Genomic DNA, 23,833 nt, shown 5'->3' with positions numbered 1-23,833 from the left:
TCAAGTTGGAATGAGGTTTTTCAGCTTAAAAATTGTGTTTTCTGTTTTATTTTAGAAACTCCTTTATTTCAGTAAAAATATCTTAACACCAATTATTTCTTAATAAAAAATGTAACAAGATGCCCAATCCTTTCTTTCTTTTATTCTGTATAAAATTTATATTTTATAAATATCAGTTTTTGAGAAAATGGATGAATTACTTTATTACTTGAATTTATAATTTGAGCATGCTTAGAAATTGGCTCCTTACTTCACTTAGGCAAGCTTCCTTTTTTTTTTTTTTTTTTTGCACCTCTTGGCTTGGGCATTTTAAGGATTTGGCACATTGCTACAAATCTTTTTGATAAATAATAATTTATTAAGATAAACAGGCAAAGCCCTTTTACGCAAAAAAGTATACAAAAGAGACAATCACTCTAAAGGTGTTTGAAATCTATAAAGTTAACAAGTTCTAGAAGATTCAAAGAAGAGAAATTAGGAATATAGACTACAACCCAGTTTAAGAGAATTTCAAACGAAGCACAATGGAGTCGCAATCCTCAAAGAGGCGCTGGTTTCTTTCTCTCCAAATGCTCCATATTAAAGCATAGGAATAATTTTTCAGATAGCCTCTTGTAAGTGTCCCCTTTCGTGAGTCTTCCAACAATTTAGCATCTCTTGGATATTGCTAGGCATAGCCCACAAAACTCCAAATAAGTTGAGAACTAAGTGCCAAACACCACTAGTGTACTTACAATGGGTAAGGAGGTGATGAGAAATGATTTTTGTATATCTTTTGTACATCTCTTTTATAAATTAACCATTGGATCTGTAGAACTCACAAAAACCCACATATGAGTCCTACAGATCCAATGGTTAATTTAGAAAAGAGATGTATAAAAGATGTACATGAAACATGTCTCGGAGGTGATTTTCGGTCTCATTCTTTTTGCATTTGTAACACTAATTTACAAAAGTAAAATTCTGCCTTCTAAGATTATCAATCCTAAGGATTCTACCCAAAGCTGTTAACCAAGTGAAGAAAGCGACATGGGGAGGGGCCTTGACCTTCCAAACGCTTTTCTGGGGAACAAAAAAGGCTCTTCAGACTATAAAGTCATATAATAACTATTTACTTCAAAGTTGAAAGTTGTGATTGCTTGCTGGGATCCACAACATTCTATTCCTCTTCCTGGATGGGTTTTTGAGGAGTATAATAGATTGAGGAAAGAGTCAAGCGATTCCAGCTTCCAATCCTAATGAAATTCGGATTCAAATGGCTATACCGGATGAGTCCAAGCAATCTGACACTAAGCCCTCTTAGTCATGAGATATATAGTAAAGTTTTTGGAAGGAAGACTTGGGAGCTGCTTTCTCGCATCAAACATAGTGCTAAATCTGTGGGAGTGGGATCCATCCCCAACCTTGAAGGAGACATATTTGGAGAAATTGCCCTAACCATTCTTAATATTACACAAAAGGCACACCTCGTAACGGCCTCTAGTTTCCTCTGAACACCAACCCCCTCTCTAAATCTCATACTTCTCAACAATCACTTGTCTCCAAAGCGAATTCTCCTTGTGTGAATCTCCAAGCCATTTTACCAAATAAAGCTTTTATTGAACAACAAGAAGTTTTTAACTCCCAACCCTCCTTTAGGGATTGAGGAGCAAATAGTCTTCCAACTCTCCAAATGAAACTTAGGCTCACCACCTTTTCCATCCCCCAAAAAAGTCCCTTTGAAGGCAGTCCAATTTTCTAGCAATATTGTTTAGTAATGGAAAAAGAGACAAGAAGTACGTAGGTAAAGATAATGTTCTCTTTGTAAGGGTTGGGTGACAAGTCGTGGTGTGTCCCTTTCAAAAAGGGGTTGCTTGGTGTTAAATCCTTCTACAGTGTCATGGGTTGTCATGATGGTGTCTATTTCATTTGGAAAAGTGTTTGGCGAACTAAGGTTTCATTGAGGGGGGGGCATTTTTTGGTTGCTTGGATGCTCTAGGAAATATCCTTACCATGGACAATTTTCGAAAGCGACACGTCATTGTGGTTGATTGGTGTTGTTTATGAATAAGGGATGAGGAGTTTATGGACCAAATTCTGCTTCATTGTGAGGTTGCTTGTGCTATTTGGAATGTTTTCTTTAATTGATTTGGGTTTTCTTGGGTCATGCCTAGACAAATAGTCGATTTGTATGCTTTTTTTGGTGGACTATTGGCAACACTCAGAGTGCTACAGTGTGGAAGCTGGTGCCTTTGAGAGTCTTTGAACTTTCAAATGAACTTCGCATTGCCTTCCATTTTGGCCACCTCATCGACTGTTGAGAGTAACCAAAAAGCTCTCTCTTTCTACAGAAAAATTGAATGTAAATTGCCTTTCTCATGTTTCACTATTCTTAGCCTGAAGAAGTTTTCCCCTCGATGTATGGGTGTTTTCCCTAGTTTTTACTTCGTATGTCTTGGAGGGACCAACAGTCTTCTTGGGTCTTCGAGGTGGGTGAATCTTCGAAGGGGGATGATCTTGATGGAGGGGTTGTTGTATAACCCAGGGTAGTGCAACATGCTAGGTCGTGGTTTCACACGATGGGGGGTTTCTTTCAAGGGTGCTGAGAAGGGTTTTCTGGATTTCTTGACTTTAGTTGATGAGGGGCAGTGCTCTGTCTCAGCTCCTAAGCAAAAAGGGAAAAGAGAGGTTAAGAATCTAGAATGCTTGATCAATTTGGATGCTAGAGGTGTTGGTTCTAGCCGGGTTAGAGGTAAGTGGTTGGGGGTTTAAAGTAGCCCATGTTCTTTGAGGGCTCTGGTGTTTGTGGTTAGGTTGGGGGTTTTTTTTGTCTTTTGTATTTTTTCGGTGTTCTTCCTTTGTTTTCTGCTGTTTTTTTTTTTTTTTTTTTTTTTTTTTTTTTTTTGTGTCCTTACACATTTTTAATGCTATTTCTTTTCTTACCTATATAAAAAAAAGAAGTTTTCCCCTTGGCTCGATAATGAACTCAAAAGGTTTCGCTTCTACAAAAAAGAACCTCCCCATGCGGCCTTTGTTACACAGACTCGACAACACAATTCCCATGCATTCAGGCAACCAAACACGTGGCTACAAGTCTATACCATTTGAAATTAGGATTTGAATAGATATTGCATCTACTTTATACCTTTTTTTTTGTGTGGATAAGTAATGCGAATTGATTAAAAGTTCAAGATGTGCAATCTTAGCACACATGAAGTATACAGAGATAAACCTAAAGTGTAGAGAAAGAAGAATTTAACTCCAACAAACTAAGAAAAATTACAAATAGACAAACAATCTCATGCTACTCTCCAAGTATAAAGGGGTTTGGGGGGGGCCCAATGGTGTGGGGTAATGGAAATGTGTAAGGTGGGGGTGGGAAGGTTTTCCTAAATTTTTTAGGTTTCTTTTTCTATTATTTAGTGGTTCTCTTGTATACTCCTTGGTGCCCCTCTGCGCTTTGAATGAATATACATTACCTATAAAATAAAATGAAATTGTGAGGTATGAGGTAGGAGATGGATCGAAGGTGTGGTTTGGCATGATGTTTGGTGTGCGGAGCAACCTTTAAAGTTCTCATTTCCAAAATTATTCATTATTGCTCGTGGTAAGGATGCACGGGTGGCGGATCATATGCAATTCCGGAATGGAAACATTCATTAGAATAATATCTTTACTAGACTGATGCATGATTGGGAGGTAGAAGTGGTCTTTGTTTTTTTTTTTTTGAGTTGTATTCTCAAAGAGTAAGGCAAGAAAGTGAAGATAAATTTGATGGATTCCTTTTAAAAGGAATCCGTTTTAAGTTTAGTTCCCCTTTCTCCACAGTAGCCAGTGATTTCCCAAAGCGTTGTTGTCCATCAACCTTCTGATTGAATTTATTATTATCCAACTCAGATACTTATCTTCGCTCATAGACACTATTCAAGAACATCTCCATTTCTAACAACCCATTCACACTCACCTCATTCTTTTCATTGGAATTTCGCAAACCCCCACCCGAGCTGCTCCCTTGTAACACCAAACTACCCTCAACCCCCTCTACATCATCGCATCATCTCCCTCACCCCCTTGACACTTGGAAATTTAAGGCCAAACCCATGGAAGATGATTCCCTAGCTATACTACTCTCCACTTCACTTATTTTGTTCCCTTCAGCGTTATTTGCCTTAGAACCATTAGTTTCTTCAACCATATCGATTTTTGAGCCCATAACCATCAGCGGAACACTCGATGCCATGCCTTCGATAGGATAATCTGTACACCCAGGGACTACATCAGCATCATCTATCTTCGCCATCTTCGTCTCCATGCTCCGGTAAGTCCCTACCATAATCTCTCTCCTCTCTCCTCTCCCTAGTGGTGGCGTGTGTAGGCGCGTCCCGCTAGTCTTCAGCCTCAGATATCTCCCTTCTTCCTTTCTTTCTCTCTGACTTGTATAGGAGTGCTAAGTTAAGAGTGGTTCTGCACTCCATAGAGTTTGTTGGATCTGATCAGCTTGCGTCTCTTGGTCTTCAGTCATGTGAGCGCCGCGTGGTTGCTGCGAATCCCCTCGGGGGTTATCCTGTGGGGTTGGGTATGGAGAATCGATTCTTTGTGGGGGCGAAATCTTTCACCTTCGATGTGGTGAAAGGGTCTGTTGACTTGAGGGTGCTGGAAAAGAGGAATGGGTTCTTGGGGTGGGTTCTGCTGGGCGAGCGTTGTGTAGCTTGGCTGCTGTTGATGGTGGAAGAGGTGCTGCGAGATCGTGGCTCCGAGTTGTTCGTGAAATTTTTTAGGGAGGGTTCGAAGGTGACCATCGTTCGGTTAGGTGGTAATAGCTCCGGCCGGTTCTTGGAGGTGGCAGTTTACGATGTGGCTGGTCGGAGAGGAATGGTAGCCTTCCCTGAAGGTGGGTGGGGTCGTGTTTCTGGGGAGTTGAGCAAAGTGTTGGTTTTTTTTGATTCCTCAATGGTGTCGTCATCCTCTTGTGGCGCTCCAGCGGGGAAGATATTGGGTAAGGTCGCGGGCGTTTTGTCGTTCGCTGAGGTGGTACGCTCACCGGCTACTGTCGTAGTTGACAGGCCTTAGGTTCAGTTGGTGCCTGTGGTCTGGTGTGAGATGGAGAAGATTATTTCGATGGGTCGGGAGCAGGAGATGATTCGGCAGGCGGTGGACTGCTACGCAATGGAGTGTTTTTCTTCTGATCCTCTGGGTAAAGACCCTCTTGTTGGTAGCTCCAAGTTTCGAGGGTCATGTGGGTGTAGTCTGGCGTGTTCCATGCAGAGGGAAACAGTGGGTGAAGGTGACGCTTCAGAGGGTTTCGTGTTCAGAAGAGGCAGTTTGGCATGCTCGAAGAAGTGTGATGGTGACACCTCAGAGGAGTTTGGGGTTCTCAGGGAGCTTCTTGGTCTTTTTGAAGCATGGATCGGTTGGGCTTGTGAGCGTAGACCTTTTTTGGGCTTGCACTCCTCTGTTGGGCTGAAGTGGAGAATATGCAGATTTGGGTTGGGTTGGTTGCTTAAGAGTGGTTATGGGTTGGGCTGGAGGCGTTTTAGGGATAGGTCCAGTAGAGTGGGATGTAGGTCTAAGAAGTCTTCCTTGTCAGGTTTTGATCAGGTACGGGGCTCCAACGCTTTTTCTGTGGGTTTGAGAGCGAGTCCGGGTTCGACCTTGGGCCCGACGGCTTCGGCAGGCGCCGTTGCTTTTCCGGCGCTGTTTGCTTCAGGCTGTTCGTCAAGTGAGTGCTCGGTGTCTGCTGTGCACTCTCCTCCTTCTTTGAAGGTCTCATCTCCGGCGGCTTTAGTGGAGGTGATTGCCGCTGCTCCGGAGCAGTCAGACGTGGGTTGCAGCCTGACGCTTTCTGCAGCTGAGTTGTCTTCGGCGTCCTTGGTGAGATTCGCCCTAGGAGAGGATCCTCTGTTGCCGTCTTCGTCTGAGGTTTATTGCGATTTGCCGGCTCCTTCTCCGGCTCTAGATGGGTTTGGTCCAGCCCCCGGCGTTTGCTTATCAGAAGCGGCAGCCCTTGGTGAAAGGCTGGGTTTTTCTCTTCCTGTGATGTCGGAGTCTGGAGCGCCTATTTACCCGTCGGAATCCAAGTCTGTGCTTAAATACTCCCGGAAGAATAAGGTTGGCAAAATGGATAAGCTTCTGCTTGAGGAGGCTCTTGAGACTTTCGGTGTTCCCAAAGCTCCTTCCTTGCCGTCATTTGGGGATGCTACCAAGCCCTTATTTGAACCATCAAAGGATGGGTTAATGACTACTCCTGCTCTTGACGACGGTTGTCAGCCTTTCCTTCGGCGTGGCTTTCTTCTCCCAAAGGGCACAACTCTTTCTCCTTCAGAAGTGGGCAAGTCTTCCGGGGCAGCTTTTGTTGATGATTCTTCGCGGGGAGGTGGTCTTGATAAGCTTGGTGGTTCTCCCGGGACAGCTATTGATCTTAGCCTCTGTTTTCAAACTTTGGGGGTTTCTCACGAGGGAAATGAGAAGGCCTTTTTAGACTTCATGGCTCTAATTGATGCGGAGCATCATCTAGAGGCTCCGGTCCCCACTCCTAAGTTTAAAGGGTGTCGTGAAGTGAAGAACCTAGAGTGCACTATTAATTATGATGCTAGGGGTTTTGGTTCTAACCGGGGCAAGGCAAGAGGGCCTCTGATGTAATGTTTTAGTCTCTGGGTTTTGTGGGCTGGTTTTGTAGGGGTCTTTGGGTTTCCTTATGTTTTTGGGTTTTTCGGGTATTTTTCCTCTCTCCTCTTGCTCTCCTGTTTTGGTTTCCTCTTTGTATACTTCCTGTATGCTTAGGGACGCCTTTTACGCTTTTTATAAAATTCTCTATTTATCAAAAAAAAAAGTCCCTACCATAGACGGTATCGCCCCAGCCTTCGCTCTCCACTAGGTTGTCGGTTTAGCAGGTGTTCAACGACTGTAGATGATTAAGTTAGTTGGCACAGGCTTGACTCTCTTCACCTTTGATTCTTGGGCTTTGTTATGCTTCATCCCTATGATACCACTCGAGTCCGTCTCCTTAGTCTTAATAAGAACAATCTCCTTTTAGCCCAATACTGAACCGTATTCACCTTCAGACGAAACCACGGCCTTACCTTTCAACTTCTTTAAAATATCTTCTCATGGGCCTTCTATCATCCCAGCCCATTTTAATGCAAAGCTCATCTCCAAAATTCCCAGCCATCTTCTGCTTTCTACCATATAAAACTTCTTTTATCTTTCTTGAAGAGCTTATTTTTGTCCTTATTTGTGTTTCAAAACCAGTCAAGCTTGCTTTGTGGTGGTGCCTTTTAGACTTTGCATACGGCAGTGGACAAAAGTGTGTGTTTTTTCTCTCGTGATTTTAGCTCTCTTCAGGGCCAATGCGACACTGTGGTATTATGATTCAGTACATCTGATTTTCCAATAGCTCTTGTAAATTCAACCTCACATAATATATGTTCTTTAATTGAAATCCCTAAACTTTATGATCATAGGATGCATATTTCCGCTATCCGAAATGCGAGGAACTTAGAGAATGGCACATTACAGAAATCTATAGAGAGATTGAAACGAGAATCTGATAAGAAATACAGGAAGCGTCCCCTTTTTACATCAGAGAAGAAACAGCTGGATGAACGTTTCAGTTCCATTTCCCAGCGCATCGAATCATTTTCCCCAGTAAAGAAGGATTTTTGTGGCAAACACATAAGATTTGCTTCATCAAGCTCAGATGATGAAAATAGTGATGATTTTACTTCTGAAGATGAAAGGATTGACAGTGCCACAGGTAGTCACTTTAACTTGCCATCACAAAATGTAAAAAGTTCTGACCGAGTGAGTAACTGTCCTTACCCATCAGAAATTGAAGAGATGACACGGCTTGGGTTGAAAGGTGAAATGCAGGGGCATGCTTCTCCTGCTAATGGCAGCCCAAGCTACAACTTGAGGAGTGGATCATCTAAAAAGAGGAGAAAATCTGAAAATCTAAGTTCCACCATGTCTGCACCCTCTGGATCATCTATAAAGAAAAGAAAATCTGAAAATCTAGGCTGCACCATGTCTGCTTCCTCTAAATCTTGTAAGAGATACATGATAGAGCTAGATGTGCATCCAGTAGATAATTCCAATGAGACAGGTGTTGCTAAAGACATGAATGGAGCTGATCTTGTGGTTGCTAACGACTCTCGAAGGATGTTTATAACAACCTGGAAGGAGGCATGTCAGGAGCATACTGTGCCTGAGGTATGTTCATTCTCTTGTTATTGATTATACTTCTGCTTCATATTATTTTTCTGATGTTGAATTTTTAGTTTGCTTTATATGATCTATGTGCAGAACACGTGTATGAATTGGATTCTTTACAATGATTTTGTAATAGTTTGTAGGTTCAAAATTTTTAAGAATCCTGTTACACAGTCTATTAGATTTTCACCAGAGAATCTCTCATGTGATTTGGTTGGGATTTTTTCAATTTTGCTTGATAATTTAAGATCTAAACTGTACTGTAATATCCTGGACCTTTAGGGTGGGGGGGTCATTGATATATGAAGAATATGTTTGTACAGGAAATTAAAGGATATGACATCCATATCCTATTAGAACACAACCTTTTACTATGGCTCATAATATCGATAAAGGTTTTAGCCATCCCTTTAGATGTAGTGAGTATTGTAGATGATACAGTGGCAAATTCTTCTTCGTTTGGGGGCAAATGTGCATTCCTGCTCTATCATCTTTCTCTAACACAAGGGTTGGTAGAATGTACAAATTTAGGGTTTCCTTCCATGAATAATTGGTGAGGATAGGTTCCATGAAAGGAAGCATCTTTTGGGTAAAGTTTTTATGGTTGACAATTCTAGGAAGAGAAGAAAATTATTCCGGATTGGTTTTGCATGTATAGATAATAATCATGTGGCAAGAAGGGTGTGGGTTCCAGTAGGGTTAGAGGCAAGAAGCTGGGGGTTTGATGTAACTTTTCTTCTATCTTTTGGGTTTTTCGGGTGTTTTTCTTTCTTTTTTTTTTTTTTTCTTTTGTTTTGGTGTCCTTATTGTATACTCCCTGTATGCTTAGGGGCGCTTCTACGCTTTTTTAATGCAATTTGTTTACCTATAAAAAAAAAAGATAATAATCATGTGGCACTAGGCTACTCTTTGTCTGCAATGTGCAGTGGCAGGGGGATTCGTTGTTGCTTTTGTTATCTTAATCTGGGTTACATTGCTTGATGCTTAGGACCCATTGAGGAGGTTCTAGCATGCCAGAAAGGGAGATTTGGCCATCATGGATGTACTAAAATATGGACTGCTGATTTTATTGTTCGTTTTTCTCTTTCTAGTTAGGTGTTTCCTTTTGTATACGTCCAGTGTACTAAGGGGCGCCTTACGCTTTCAATAAGACTATTATTACTTATCAAAAAAAAAAGGAATAACATCACCTTCAATCGAGTTTAGCTTAATTTGAAATCAATCAAATCAATATTTTTAAGACATTGTAGGATCAGATGAAGACTTTAGGCAGCCTCCATTGTCATTTATAAATTTCATTGCTCTTGTATTATTTTTGTTTATTCTTTTTTGGAGGATGTTATAAACGCTTCCTTTATATATGTTCAAGGTTCTCTTTTTAGAATTCTATTACTTATCAGAAAGTAAAAGAATTAAGAGAAAAAGTGCTTGCCAAAAAACAGACATCCAAGCACCTTTGGAGAAATTCCTTTGGAAGAAGATAAAGGTGGAGACAATACTTCAAGAGGTGTTTTGAAAAAAGACACGTGAGGGCATCCTATTGATGAGATATGTTGCAAAGAGTAAGGCATCACCCTAATAAGATTTTGGGACATGCATATAATTTATTAAAGACCGAGTTACCCCAAGTAGATGCCGATTGTTCTGCTCAACAACTCCATTCCACTGGAGTATCAACACAAGTGGTTTGATGAATAATAGCATGTTCACAGAAAAAAGCTCCAAGAAAATGAGACAAATACTCGGCCCCATTATCGGAACGGACAATTTTGATAGAGGCGTTAAATTGGGCCTGAATCATGCGGTAAAATATTGGAAAAACAGAGGACACCTCACTTTTTTCTTTTAACAAATAGACTCAGGTGGTTTGAGAAAACATCATCAATAAAAGAGACAAACCATTGGTGAACAAATAAACAGACTGCTTGGGAAGGACCCCAAACATCAGTTTGAGCCAGAACAAAAAAGGCGCATTGCTCTTGGTTATACTAGGAGAGAATGACACTTGATGGTGTTTAGCAACTTCACAAGCTTCACACTGAAACTTAGAAACAAGATGATGCCAAAATAAGGAAGGAAATATACGTTGCAATAACAGAAAAGAAGGATGTCCTAACTGCTGATGCCAAAGCCAAACTCTTGTTGTAGAGTCATCTAACAGAATTGTGTGATAAGCTTGTGTGAGCCAACTGTGCGCTGGCTAAGAATCTAGATAGTATAAATCGTCTCTCAAGCTACCACTACCGATTATCCTCTCTATGACTAGGTCCTTGAAAAAACAATAATCAGAATTGAAGAAGACTCTACAATTTAACTCATGGGTAATACGAGCAATGGACAATAAGTTGCCTGGAAAATCGGGTATATGAAGAGCAAACGACAATGACATAGAAGATGAGATAGAAATGGAGCCTTTACTAGACATAGTTGATAGAGAGCCATTGGCAATTCTAAGCTTTTCCTTGCTAGCACAAAGATTCTAAGAGGAAAACAAGGAAGATATACCAGTCATGTGATCGGAGGCTTGAAGTCAATGATCCAAGAATCATCAGATGGAGTAGCAGATGCATTCAGTGCTGTGGTTGAATCGCCTGTATGGGCAAAGGAGGATTCAATAACGAATATTTCCAGGTGAAACAAAAGCCGGCAAAGTGTGTCTACCTCTTCCTCGCTAAAAACACCAACAAATGTTTCCAGTCATGACATAAGCCAAAGAAGTGTAGCTATCTCTTCGATGCTAAGAATACCCATAGCAACAAAAGTATGAATGGAAAAATTATTTTCTACCATTGAAGTATGATTGGCCTGAGGCTAGGGCCGCCTCCTGAATGACCCCCTCGACCTCTTGTAGGACGTCTACGAAATGTCCAACAAGTCTCTCGACATCTTGAGCTTCATGTGTAGAGAGTTGGATTGTCACTTTTGGAGGTCATCTGACTCTCTAGTCCCTTTTTGTGAGATTTTGAGGTCTAACTCGTTTCCAACATCTTGAGTTCAAACGTCCAACTAAATAGCTCCAATACAAAAGCATTGGTGTTCAAGAGAGATTAAAGAATCGTAAAATGAAACACTAGAATTCATCCATCGAGACAACATAGGTAAAGCAACATTTTTTTTTTAAACTGCTCTGAACAACATGTCATTTAGTGAAGGTTACCTATCGTCTAGTACTCTGGCTAAACGACTTGTCTTTTTGGTCCAAGCTGCATGACTTGTCACTTTGGTTCAAGGCTGTATGGCATGACTTTTGGTTCAAATCAAAACAACACGCCGTTTGAGTCTTCATATTGAACGACATGTCATTTAGTCTCTCCTCTACCACTAACACCTAGGGTATCCATAAAACTTCGCCATAAATGCTTGAGCTATTATTGTCAAGGCTTCTCACCCTCATACAATTGGCTATCATCCACTCATATGGATCAGGAAGGATGATAGTTAATCCTCTCAGTGTCGACGGTAACCCAAATGACCGGAACAGGGTTGGAAAAGGGCGCTACAGGCACAGATCAATGCTGAAAGCCCTGGAACAGACCCACGTGAATCACGACTTCGGATCTAAAGGGTTTTGATCATGGGTCTTGATGGTAGTTATTGGACACCAAGACACTGAGAAAATTTTGCTGTCAATAATTCCCAAAAAAATGGATAAAAATAAAAAATAAAAAATAGAGGAGCAGAGCTCTCTAATACTAAGTAGAAAAGAAGAACCAAAGGGAGAAGGGGAGAAATTCTCTTTCATACGGTTACATAGGTTTAAATAGAAGAGATCGACAAACTATTATGGAAAGAAATAATGAAATATTACATTCACATCAAATCATAATAAAATCAGAATAATAGTAGGAATAAATCTAGGAGGATCAAATCATAGCATATCGGTAGTTTCCATCTTCAACATATCCAATGCAAATTCATGTGATTGCCGACAACTTCATTGGTAGGCTTCTATTGAGTTGTAGTTATTTGTCTTCTCCTTGACTTGGGTTCATTAGGTAATATCCAACGATGATCTTGATGTGTATTTTGGTTGGAAGGTAATGTTTGGGTGATATAAGAGTAGTTTTGTGTGGATCGCAATTCCTCTTTGCCCCATGTGGATTATTTGGGGCGAGAGGAATAATGAGACTTTTAATGGTGATGAGATTTCTACTCTCAAAACTTTATTTTTGAGACTTTGTGTGGCTGGATGTTGGCTTATGATGGTTTCCACGTCTCTTCTTTTTTAGATTATTTAGATCTGAATTTTGGTTGAAATCTTTGAGCTTACTTTTGGTATGTTTCCTGTACTTATAATTCTTCAATAAAATCACTAATTAAAACATTAGAGCCCCTACTAAGCAAATGAAAAGACTATTTAATAACTAAATGAGGAATCAAAATAAACTACACTCATAACCAAATTGACAAAATCTTTAAAATGATTGAAATCTATATAGGATCTGTTTTGGATCTTTTAGTGACCAAGTTTAATCTTGTAAATCTCCAAGGTTGCTTCCCAGGTCATAGTTGGTGAGGAAGAAAAATACCAAGCTTCATTTTCTCTCTTTATCTCTCTTGTTTTCTTTACTTTCCTATGTAACCAAAAGATGAGCTTCTCCTTTCTTTTCTCATTTCTATCGTAGTTTTTCTTGTAGCTTGTGAAGGAAAAGGAATGTAAGAGATTGAAGAATTTTTACTTCCATTTTGAATTTTGTCAGTATTATTTCTTGTGCTATTGTTTTTCTAGGTATGCATGGTCTCTTTGGTTTTTGTTCATTTGCTTCAGAATGGTATGCAATTCTCAGCTGACATCTCATAATATTTATTTGTAGGTTTTCGAGAGGATGCTTCAATTTTATGGCCAAAAACTTCCACGAGGAAAGAAAATCAGATCAATATATTCATCATTCCCATTTGTTGGATTACTGAATGTCGCTGTAAGTCCTCGCACCTTTAGTGTTTAGCTTTAATGATTTCCTTGTTTTGTTTTCTTCTTCTTTTTAGATGCCTTTCTTGTATACTCCCTGTGTGCTTTGCATTTTTAATGATATTACTCTTAGTTATCAAAAAAAAAAAAAAAAAGAATGTCACAGTAAGTTGATTGTGTTGAATTTTAGTACCATACTTTGGAACATGTAATTTAACTGGATGAAGAAGCTTTTGGATTATTCATCAGAATTTTTACTAACTCGTATTCTACAACTAGGGTTGGGAATCTGGTTTCTTGTTGGGAACATGTTTTGTTATCTATATCTCTAAAGTAGACATTTTTAAGATGTTTGTATCGAGATGAAGGTTTGCAGATGAACGCCGCATGATCTTTTTCTTTTTTTTAATAATATTTAGATTCACCCATATGGTATAAGTGGTATAACTTAATGTATCTTCTGTATGTTTAATGTATCTTCCATACTCTGGGGGTCTCCCACAAGTGGAATGTGAAGGGCTTTTTGGATTTATTGTCTCAAATTGATGTGGGTCTCCCACAAGGGGAATGTGAAGGGCTTTTTGGATTTCTTGGCTCAAATTGATGTGGCACAGCATCAATAGGTTTCAGTTTCCACTCATAAGTTTAAAGAGAGTACTTATCAAAAAAAAAGTTTAAAGAGAGTAGAAATGTGAAAAGAGTGATCGATTGATTATTATGCTTGGGGCACTTGTATACTTCCTGTGTATTAGGGTTGTGCCCCTCTACGCTTTACTAATGAATTGACATTACTTATCCAAAAAAAATAATCATGATGCTAGGGGTTGTGGTTCTAGCCGGGGCAAAGGCAAGAGTGCCCTTGTTGTGGTGTAATTGTCTCTGGGTTTTGTGGGTTGATTTTTGTTGGGGTGTTTGGGTCTCCTTCTGTTTTTGTTTTTTCTTTCTTTTTCATGTTTTGGTGTCCTTTTTGCATTCCTTTTGTATGTTTAGGAGCGCCTTTACGTTTTTTATAAATTAATCTACTTATAAAAAAAAATGTTTTAAGTCCTCATTTTTTGATTGTTGTTTATGTTTTTTGTTTGCATAGATGTAGTGACTGATGTATGCAATCTTTGCCACGATGCTTCTATATGAGATCACATATTATGATGCAATTGCTTTTTTTTTTTTTTTTTTCCTCCATATTACAGGTCTCTTCTATCAAATATGGAATGTGGGACAGCATATATGATACTTTTCAAGCCCTAAGTCAACAAGATTCAACACAGGCACGTGTGGAAAAAAATTCTGAATATGAGATCATAGATGTTGAACCAAGTGTTAAGGATGCACCGGTCATAGCTGATCATGGTGTGGAGTGCACACGAGGTGAGTAATGTTTGCTTTGCTAAATAACCAACCCACCCACCTCCCACACCAACCCCCCTCCCCGAAATGGTCTGTTTTTATTTGGTTGGCTGGGAAGAAAGAATTTGGTTTGATTTATTTGATAAGTAAATTTGGATGGCTTAAATATCTGTTGACACTTTTTGAGTTTCTCTCCTTCATTTGACTAGAATTTCTAATATGATCCCCCTGTTAAGTTGTATACCGTATTACGATGTGTAATTGAATCTCACAGGTGTTTCTGTTGAAGAAATTATCCAGAAAGTATCAATGTATTTTCTGTCTGATAATGAAATCAAGAGTGATGCTAAATCACTTCTAGAAAGGAGAATTATCCTCTTGAGGAAGCTTTATAATTGTGAACTTTGGCTGGCAGAGCGATTTAGAGTCGAGGCATTCAAGTCCCTTGGTCATGGGGAGTTTTTATCGTTTTTAGAAAAACATGCCTCTATGCTACCTGATGAGATATACAAGTTTTTAACGGGTGACATATGTGAAAAGTCCCCTTTGGAGGTTTGCATGGTCCAGCATCAGTTGGTTGTTTTATTATCACAGGCTATAAATGGCTTACAGGAAAAAGAAATAATGACGAGGCAGATGATTTCTTCACTACTTATGAAGCAATTCCCATTGATAAGTCTCAAAATTTCAGAAAATGGTTCTGTGGAAGATTTTCTAGATATGGTGGGGAAGCATAAGAAAAACTTAGTTTCTAAAGGTGTCCTATTTTCTGTAACATTATTTGAAATGTGTTATGATGGAGGCTCATTGGCCTATAATGAAAATGATTTATTGGAAACCACCAAGGTGAGAACTGGCATCTGCCAGAAAGCAGGAGCCCTTAAATCCGTTACATCCAGAGATGCAATTGAGGTCTTACTCAGGGCACCACTGATGTCAGATTTAAACTTATGGTCACATTGGGACCTGATATTTGCTCCCTCACTTGGTCCTCTAGTACCATGGCTGTTGAGTGAAGTCAACACAAAAGAGTTGTTGTGTTTAGTGACCAGAGATGGAAAGGTCCTGCGCATAGATCATGCAGCTACTGTGGATTCATTCTTGGAAGCTGCACTTCTAGGATCCCCTTTCCAAACAGCGCTGCAGCTCTTATCTCTATTCTCGTTAGTTGGGGGAGAAAAATATGTTCCCTTGTCCCTTTTAAAATGTCATGTGCGCCATGCATTTGAAGTTATTTTGAAGAATTCTGTGGAGAGCATGGAAGTAGATGACATTCGGAACTCTCTTATGCAAGGAGACACTAGACTGAAAGGGGTTGACGAAGTTGCTACTGGTAATTTGAGTAGTGAGTTACACAAAAATTTGTGCAAAACGAATAAAGCAGTGCCTGTTGTATCAACATTTGTCCTTGATTGTCTTGCCTATTTACCCAGAGAGTTTCGTGGTTTTGCTGCTGATATTTTCCTTTCTGGAATGCGAACTCTTATCAAGGATGCTGCTTCAGCAATTATGTGTGAATGCAATCAAACAGAGAAGCGTGTCATGCTTCATGAAGTAGGATTGTCTCTTGGTATAGTGGAGTGGATTGATGATTACCATTCATTTTGTTCTACTGAAGCTACTGATTTGTTCACATCTGGAAGTTTATGCTTGAAAGCTGCTAGGCCTGAGAAAGGCATAGGCTCAAAGAATGTGCAAGATGCATTGGGTACGTCTTCCACTCCTGAAGTGACTATCAATGAACCTGTTGTGGTAGATGGCCATGATGAAGAATGTACTATAGTTGGTCGATCAATTGATGGGTTAGAAGTTTTTGATGATAGAATTGGCTGTAGTCACACAAAGTATTTGTCTGAACTTGATGAATATAAGAATGCAGCCTTAGTCATTGAATCTATCAGGCAGGATGAATTTGGTCTGGATCCAAGTCTTTCTAGCACTGAAAGTAGCATGTTGAAGAAGCAGCATGCTCGCCTTGGGAGAGCACTTCATTGTCTTTCACAAGAGTTATATTCTCAAGATTCTCATTTTCTTCTTGAGCTGGTAAGAGTATTGTCTTTGTTACTTTCCTTGTGCTTCCTACAACTTTATAAATGAATAACATGATGAACCACATAGGTATATAGAGTTGATTTGTTTTTTTTTCTTCTCTTTTGTTTTGGTTAGACATTTTACTTTGTAGTTTAAGTTTTGGACACGATTTACAATTGCCTTATAATTCCTAGAACTTGGTTGAAAGATTTATTTTCTTTATTGAGAATATCAACTATGCTAGTCTACCTGATCTAGAGGGGGATGAACAGGTCTTATGAAATATTTTTTTTTGATAAGTAAGGAAATTTTATTAAAAAAGTGTAAGGCGCCCTTGAGTACACAAGTAGTATGCACAGGAACAACCCAGCTAGCCCACAAAAAGAATCCAAGAAAACCCACAAGGACCCACAACACCCGAAGCCCCCATCAAACACCCCAACCCAACAAACCCCCAAAGCCCACACAAAAACCCGAACAACCCTCCCAAAAAAAGCCCAAAACCCATGTGAAACACCCAAAAACTTGAGCTGACCGAAGCCGAAATACCAAGCAAACCCAAAATACAGAGGAAAAACCAGAGCTACAGGAAAAAAAAAAAATCTAACTAACTGCAGGTCTTATGCAATATTATCACAACTTAAAACAAAGACCAATCTTAACAATTATGGTAACATGTTGACTAAATTAAACATGTGTAATCAATATCATGCGAGTTAAACATTATATACCAACCAAAATGCATATCATATCTTCGATATGTTATGTTGTATGTTGATTATCAAGCTTCATATGAATTATTAATCAGACAATTATGGGAGATGAGTTTTTTATATGAAAAAACCAAAATGGGAAAAATTACAAGACTCAGTTGAGTGCAAAAGGATATCACTACTGAGAAGAAACAACTACAAGACTTACATAATTCACTTAACAAACTCATTCACGCAACTCGAACTCTATGAAACTCGCGCTGTAATGTTCATTCTTGTTTCCCGATTGAATCCCTTGATCTTTGCTCTTCACTCGTTGATAACCACACGCCAACTTCTCAATGTTCCACCTTGAACCTCCGTCCACCACTTGAATTCTTTAAACAAAATCATCTCATAATATGTCTGTGGTTTCTATTTTGTCATATAGAAGGATTCTTCTATAGAATCAAGATGAAGGCAGCTAGAAAAGTCACAATGACCTAGGGAGTCTTTTTATTTTTTTCTCTAAAGCTCACTCTATTCAGCCGTCTAGCTTCTCTAGTCTACTCTTGAAGTCATGGCTATATAACTTGTGTATACTAGCAAAATTGATCTCAGTTTGGAAAAGTAATCTTTGGAATCTATAATGCATATTCAAACGGTAAACAATGTGTTTGAATATTAGTTTTATTTTTATTTTAAGTAACTGAAATATATTACTAAAAGCATAAGGCCCCATGTACACATGAAGTATATAAGAAAAAACACTTAATTAGATGAAGCAAAAAGAACATGAAAATCATAATAACTAATCGTCAAACACCTAATTGAAGAATAATGACTTAATCTACTCCAATGTCCTCTCACGGCCCTTAATACTTCTATTATTCATTTTCTTCCTTCCATAAACACCATGAAATACACGAGGCTTCAAAAATCATTTTCACCCAACCCATCTCAATGGCAAAATGGCTCTAGCCTCATCCTACACGACCCTCAGGGATCAAAATGAGCCATCTCTGGCCACCCACTGCATAAACTGCCACCTCCAAGAACCTGCAGGAATTGTTTCCACCTCTTCTAACAATGAGAACCTTTGGACCCTCCCTGAAGGACTTGACAAACTCCTTACCACCAGGGAACCGCATCAACTCCTGCACCGTTGAAACCAACCATGCGGTACACTGTGTACCCAAAAACACCAAATCGGAAAATGACGACTATTTGCCTCTTTTGATGTTTATGGAGGGAAAGCTTTGAGGTTTTGGAAAGAAACTTGGAGGAGATGTGCACCCTTTGTCATTTAGTTTTGATGACTTTCTTGCTCACTTTTCTCGCTCTAATTAGGTGTTTCCTTTGTATACTACCAGTGTACTAAGGGGTGCCTTACACTTTTAATAAGATTGGTTTCTTACTGAGAAGCCCCTCCTTTCTTCCAGCCTCACACCGAGGTTTATTTATGCTTTGGGAATATTTCTTTAAAACACAATATCATCACAATTATTTATTGGTTTCATATAATCCGAGTAGCTCTCTGACATATTACACTTTAATGGATTTAATGTGATTACAATTTTTTTCTTCTTCTGTATATATATTTTGTCGTCTTAATTTTCTTTCATGTAGATATGATCATATTTTTTGAGAATTTGAGATTCTAAAAATCTGTGTACCTGCATGGTATTTATTTTATTGCTGAGTTGACTTTCTAGCAATGTGCCTTATGTAGGTCTTTCATTTTCTATTTGCATCTTTTGAAATTTGAGAAAAGAAAGATAAAGCCCGTTTGGTAAAGTTTTGAGAAGTGTTAAGAGTTTTTTTTTTTTTTTTGATAAATAATGTCGATTCATTAATAAAGCGCAGATGGGCACAACCCTAAAACAAATGAAGTATACAAGAGTGCCTTAAAAAAAGGAACAAAAAATAAGTTCAAAAAATCTGCATAAGTAAAAACATTCAAACTATGATGAGATGCTATCCACATAAATAACGTATTGAGCAAATGCTTCCGTAGCTCCACCCTCGATGTCTCTACATCTTCAAAGTGCCGCACATTCCGCTCTCCCCAAATACACCACAATGAACACAACAGAACTAACGGCCAAACTTCTTTAGAAGGACCATACCCAAACGACGCGCCCCAACTAGCCAACAACTCCAGCATCGTTTGTGGCATAACCCACTCTACCCCAAATAAAGGAAGAATGTAACTCCAAAAATCACGAGCAACTTCACAGTGAAGTAACAGATGTTCAATTGACTCCCTACTCGTTTTACACACACAACACCACTCAATCACCACGACATTCCTCTTTCACAGATTGTCGTGCATCAAAATTTTACCTAATGCTGTTGTCCATACAAAGAACGCCACCCTTGCCGGAGCCTTAACACGCTAGATATTCTTCCACAAAAATGATGGGCCATCTTTCCTAATTAACACTTCATAATAGGACTAAACTTCAAATAAACCCCTTTTGGAGAGGTTCCAAACTAACCCGTCATCCTCTCCATGTCGAACCGAAATAGAATAAAGCCAAGTGAAGAAAGAAAGTTCTATCTCCATCTCCCAATCTTGAACTGGCCATGTAAAAAGAACATTCCATTGAATAACTCCATTTTGAACAACCCAGTTATCTGCAACCATCGCATCTTTATTCCTCACAATACTAAAAAAAACTGGAAAACACTGCTTCAAAGATTTATCTTCACGCCACCAATCATGCCAAAAACTAACATGTGACCCATCCCCTACCTCAAAACAAACAAAATTGCAAAACTTCTCCCACTCCCTCCTAATATGTTTCCACACACCCAATCCAAAAGTACCCAACACCTCTTTTGAACACCACCCACCCTTTAGACTCTCAAATTTGACACCAATCACCAATCGCCATAATGCATCTCTCTCCCTACCATATCTCCATAACCATTTCCCCGTAAGAGCTTGATTAAACTGGATGAAATTGTGAACTCTCAACCCACCTTAATGCAATGGAGTACAAATTTTGTTCCAATTCACTAAATGAAATTTGGCCTCATCTTCAATGCCACCCCATAGAAAATCCATTTGAATTTTATCAAGACGATTAGACACGCTCACTGGAATAGGCAATAACGATAAATAATACGTAGAAAGGTTGGAAAGCGTACTTTTAAGAAGAGTCAGCCGACCACCCTCGACAAATACATTTGCTTCCATCCAGCCAACCACCTTTCCATTTTCTCAATGACACCATTCCAAATAAACACGGTCTTGTAAGAAGCACCCAATGGCAAACCCAATTATGTCATAGGCAAAGATGCGACCCGACATCCAAGGAGTTGAGCCAACCCTTTGGCATCCTCTATCTCACCAATTGGAACAATTTCTGATTTTCCTAAATTAATTCGCAGTCCTGAAGCTACCTCAAAACATAAGAAGATACACCATAGCTGTCGAATTTGTTCTTCTTGCGCACCACAAAAAATCGTGTCATTGGCAAACAATAAATGATTCACAACTAACTCCTCAAAATTCCTAGATCCCACTGAGAACCCTGTCAAATTACCCTGATCCAGTGCGGCAATCAGCATCCGGCTCAAAGCCTCCATAACCACCACAAATAATAAAGGTGGAAGTGGATCCCCTTGTCACAACCCACGAGTGCTATTAAAGAAACCTGACGGGATTCCATTCACAAGAATAGAAAATCTCATCGTAGAAATACAAAATCGTATCCAAGACTTCCATTTTTCTCCAAAACCACAACGCTGCAGCAAATAGAGCAAGAATTCCCAATTAACATGATCATATTCCTTTTCCAAATCCAACTTACATAGCAGCTCGGATTTTTTTTGATAAATAAGGAAATTTTATTAAAAAAGCGTAAGGTGTCTATGAGTACATAGGTAGTATATACAGGAACAACCCAGCTAGCTCACAAAAAGAACCCAAGAAAACCCACAAGGGCCCACAACACCCGAAGCCCACAAAAACCCAAAATACAGTAGAAGCCCCCATCAAACACTCAAACCTGCCCCAGAAGCACCCCAACCCAACAAACCCCCCAAACCCACGCAAAAACCCGAACAACCCTCCCCAAAAAAACCCAAAACCCACGTGAAACACCCATAAACCCGAGCCGACCGAAGCCGAAAAACAAGCAAACCCTAAATACAGAGGAAAAGCCAAAGCTACAGGGAAAAAAAACTGCATAGGCGGTGGCATGTGGTGCCACGCGCACCGGAGAGCTGCTGAAATCGCTGGAGAAGACGCAGAAACAGCTGGAGAAGCCACCGGTGAGGCACTAGTGAGGCACGTGCACGGAAAGGAGGACCCAAACGGCCAAACCCCATAGATCTACAACCCAAGATGCAAAAGAACCAAAACAGCCACGCGACACTGGTGCGGTGGCCACCCACTGAAGCGACATCAACGGTTAAGCAAGCCGGCGAGGGACTCGAAAGTGGATCTACTCCCAACCACCGTAGCTCTACACCCAAGAAGAAGAAAAACCCAAAACAGAAAGACCAAAAAGGAGAAAGAACACTAGAGGATCCAGACAGGAAGGGAACCGGAAGTGGAGGGAGGGGAGGGAGGAGAGCCTCACCTCCCTCCTCACTAGGCGTTCTCAGAAAAGAGAACCAAGGTTTTTTTTTTTAGAGGGAGATGAGAAAAAGAGAGAGGACATTGCAGCCCAGATTCTCCCGATCGAATTTGATTATCCAAGCATTCATTAGCAATAAGCACTGAATCCAAGATTTGTCGACCACCGATAAACGCATTCTGTGTGTTGGAAATAATCTTACCCAAAACTAACTTGAACGTGTTCGCGAGAACCTTGAAAATAAGTTTTTTAGATAAGTAATAAACTGGTCTTATTAAAAGCGTAAGGTGTCCTTAAGTACACCGAAAGTATACAAGAGAAAGCTCTTAGCTAGAAAGCAAAAAAGAAACAGCCCAAAAAAAAAAACCCAACAACCCTAAAAAATCCATCAAACCCAAAACCATGTGCGCCTTGCCTTTCCTACGCCGAGAAATAATCTTGTACACCCCCCAACCAAACTAATAGGGTGAAAGTCTTTCACATCCATGGCACCAGCCTTCTTTGGAATCATAGAAACAAAAGTAGCATTAAAACTCTTTGCAAATTGACCTCAAGTATGAAATTCTGCAAAAACAGCCATTAAATCATTTTTTTAAAATTTCCCAACACTTTTGAAAGAAAATCATTGTGAAGCCGTCTGGACCTGAAGCCTTATCTTCATTCAAATCCCTAATCACATCTCACACCTCCTCCTCAAACTCTCTTTCTAACCAAATACTCTCATTCACATCAATGGATAGGAAGGATAGACCATCCACCCTTGGTCGCCAAGAACAGTTCTCAAAATACAGATTGTTGTGAGTTTTGAAGAAGGTAAGAGTTTAAAATTGATGTGGTGTGGGCCACGTTTGAGAAAAGTTGAAAATTGGTCTGGTAAAGTTTTGAAGTGTTTTCTAAAAATTAAAAATTAAGAAATATTATTATAATTTTTTTTAGACCACCGAATGGTGGCCGCTGCCATCAGGCGGTTGCACCACCCCCTTTTTTTTATTTAAACATTTTTTTTTTGAAAATTCTTGTGTTTTATTTTTTGAGAAGTATTTTGGGTTTCAAAAAGAGTTTTGTAGTAGTTTGTTTTGAAATGTGTGTTAGTGCTGGGGGCACATCTGAAAATCTGTTTGGTTAATTAGTATTCTAGAAGAGTTTTCAGTGCTTTGTAAAATTTTACCAAACAGGCCCATAATTAATTAATTAATTTTTTTTTTTTTATTGTCGTTTGTTTTTTTTTTTTTGGGGGGGGGGGGGGGGGGGGGGGGGGGGGTTCTCAAATACAAGGGTGAGGTGCATTTTGGAGACTCCAATTTTAGAATTGACCTGCATCTGTCCCTGCTTTAAATTGTACTTAGATAACATGAAGCATCAGACTGTAGAAGTTGTCAATGGTTAGGAAGCAGGTTGCTGATCTACAATTTATAAGTATTACCATCTGCATGGTTAAGCAAGGGTGGAAACATGATTAGGTTATTGATCTCCATATGGGCCAGATCTGTGTATATTTTTATTTTTGAATTGTGACTTCTTGTTGTAGGGTCTTATATTCACTAGTTATCTTTTTTACTAGTATGTCAGTTTGTAAACAAAATGACAAAAGAAGATAAATAGCAACCCTGTTTGTTGGACTTGGGAAATCAGATCTAGTTTATTCTTTGTTTATGATATACATCCTAAAGGCAAAGGCTATTATCTGTATTCCATAGTATCTTTATATATTCAATTTTATGACTGAATTTGATTATAGGCTTTAAATCTGTAAGGCTGCTGTTAATCAATCTATGTATTTTTCATTTTGCTTCGCCAGGTTCAAAACGCTGATGATAATGATTATCTGGAAAATGTGGAACCAACTCTGACATTCATTCTTAAAGAGTCAGGTATTATTGTCCTAAATAATGAGCAAGGCTTCTCTGCTCAGAACATCAGAGCTCTTTGTGACGTTGGAAACTCAACAAAGAAAGGATCTAATGCTGGATATATAGGGCAGAAAGGCATTGGCTTCAAATCTGTATTCCGGGTATGTTAGAGAAATACTGTTGACTTCGTTCTTTGCCCTTTTTTTCCCCCTTTTTTGGTAAGTA

The 23,833-nt window shown here is 39.4% G+C and overlaps 1 protein-coding gene across 3 annotated transcripts in view; it reads left to right on the top strand.

The window, feature by feature from the left end:
• Positions 1-23,833, top strand: part of LOC133872046 (protein NO VEIN-like) — a 43,088-nt gene that overhangs the window by 3,281 nt on the left and 15,974 nt on the right. For 2 of the 3 annotated variants that reach the window (XM_062309555.1, XM_062309571.1), the window contains 5 exons: positions 7,440-8,187; positions 13,002-13,106; positions 14,287-14,464; positions 14,718-16,486; positions 23,557-23,769. In XM_062309555.1, the coding sequence (XP_062165539.1) occupies positions 7,440-8,187; positions 13,002-13,106; positions 14,287-14,464; positions 14,718-16,486; positions 23,557-23,769 (3,013 nt within the window). The remainder of the gene's footprint in view (positions 1-7,439; positions 8,188-13,001; positions 13,107-14,286; positions 14,465-14,717; positions 16,487-23,556; positions 23,770-23,833) is intronic. The other variant, XM_062309562.1, reaches the window with a different exon arrangement.

This window comes from Alnus glutinosa, chromosome 1 (assembly GCF_958979055.1).
Source record: "Alnus glutinosa chromosome 1, dhAlnGlut1.1, whole genome shotgun sequence".
NCBI classification, from domain to species: domain Eukaryota; kingdom Viridiplantae; phylum Streptophyta; class Magnoliopsida; order Fagales; family Betulaceae; genus Alnus; species Alnus glutinosa.
Note: the sequence above shows the minus strand (reverse complement) of the source record. Positions and strands in the feature narration are given on the sequence as shown.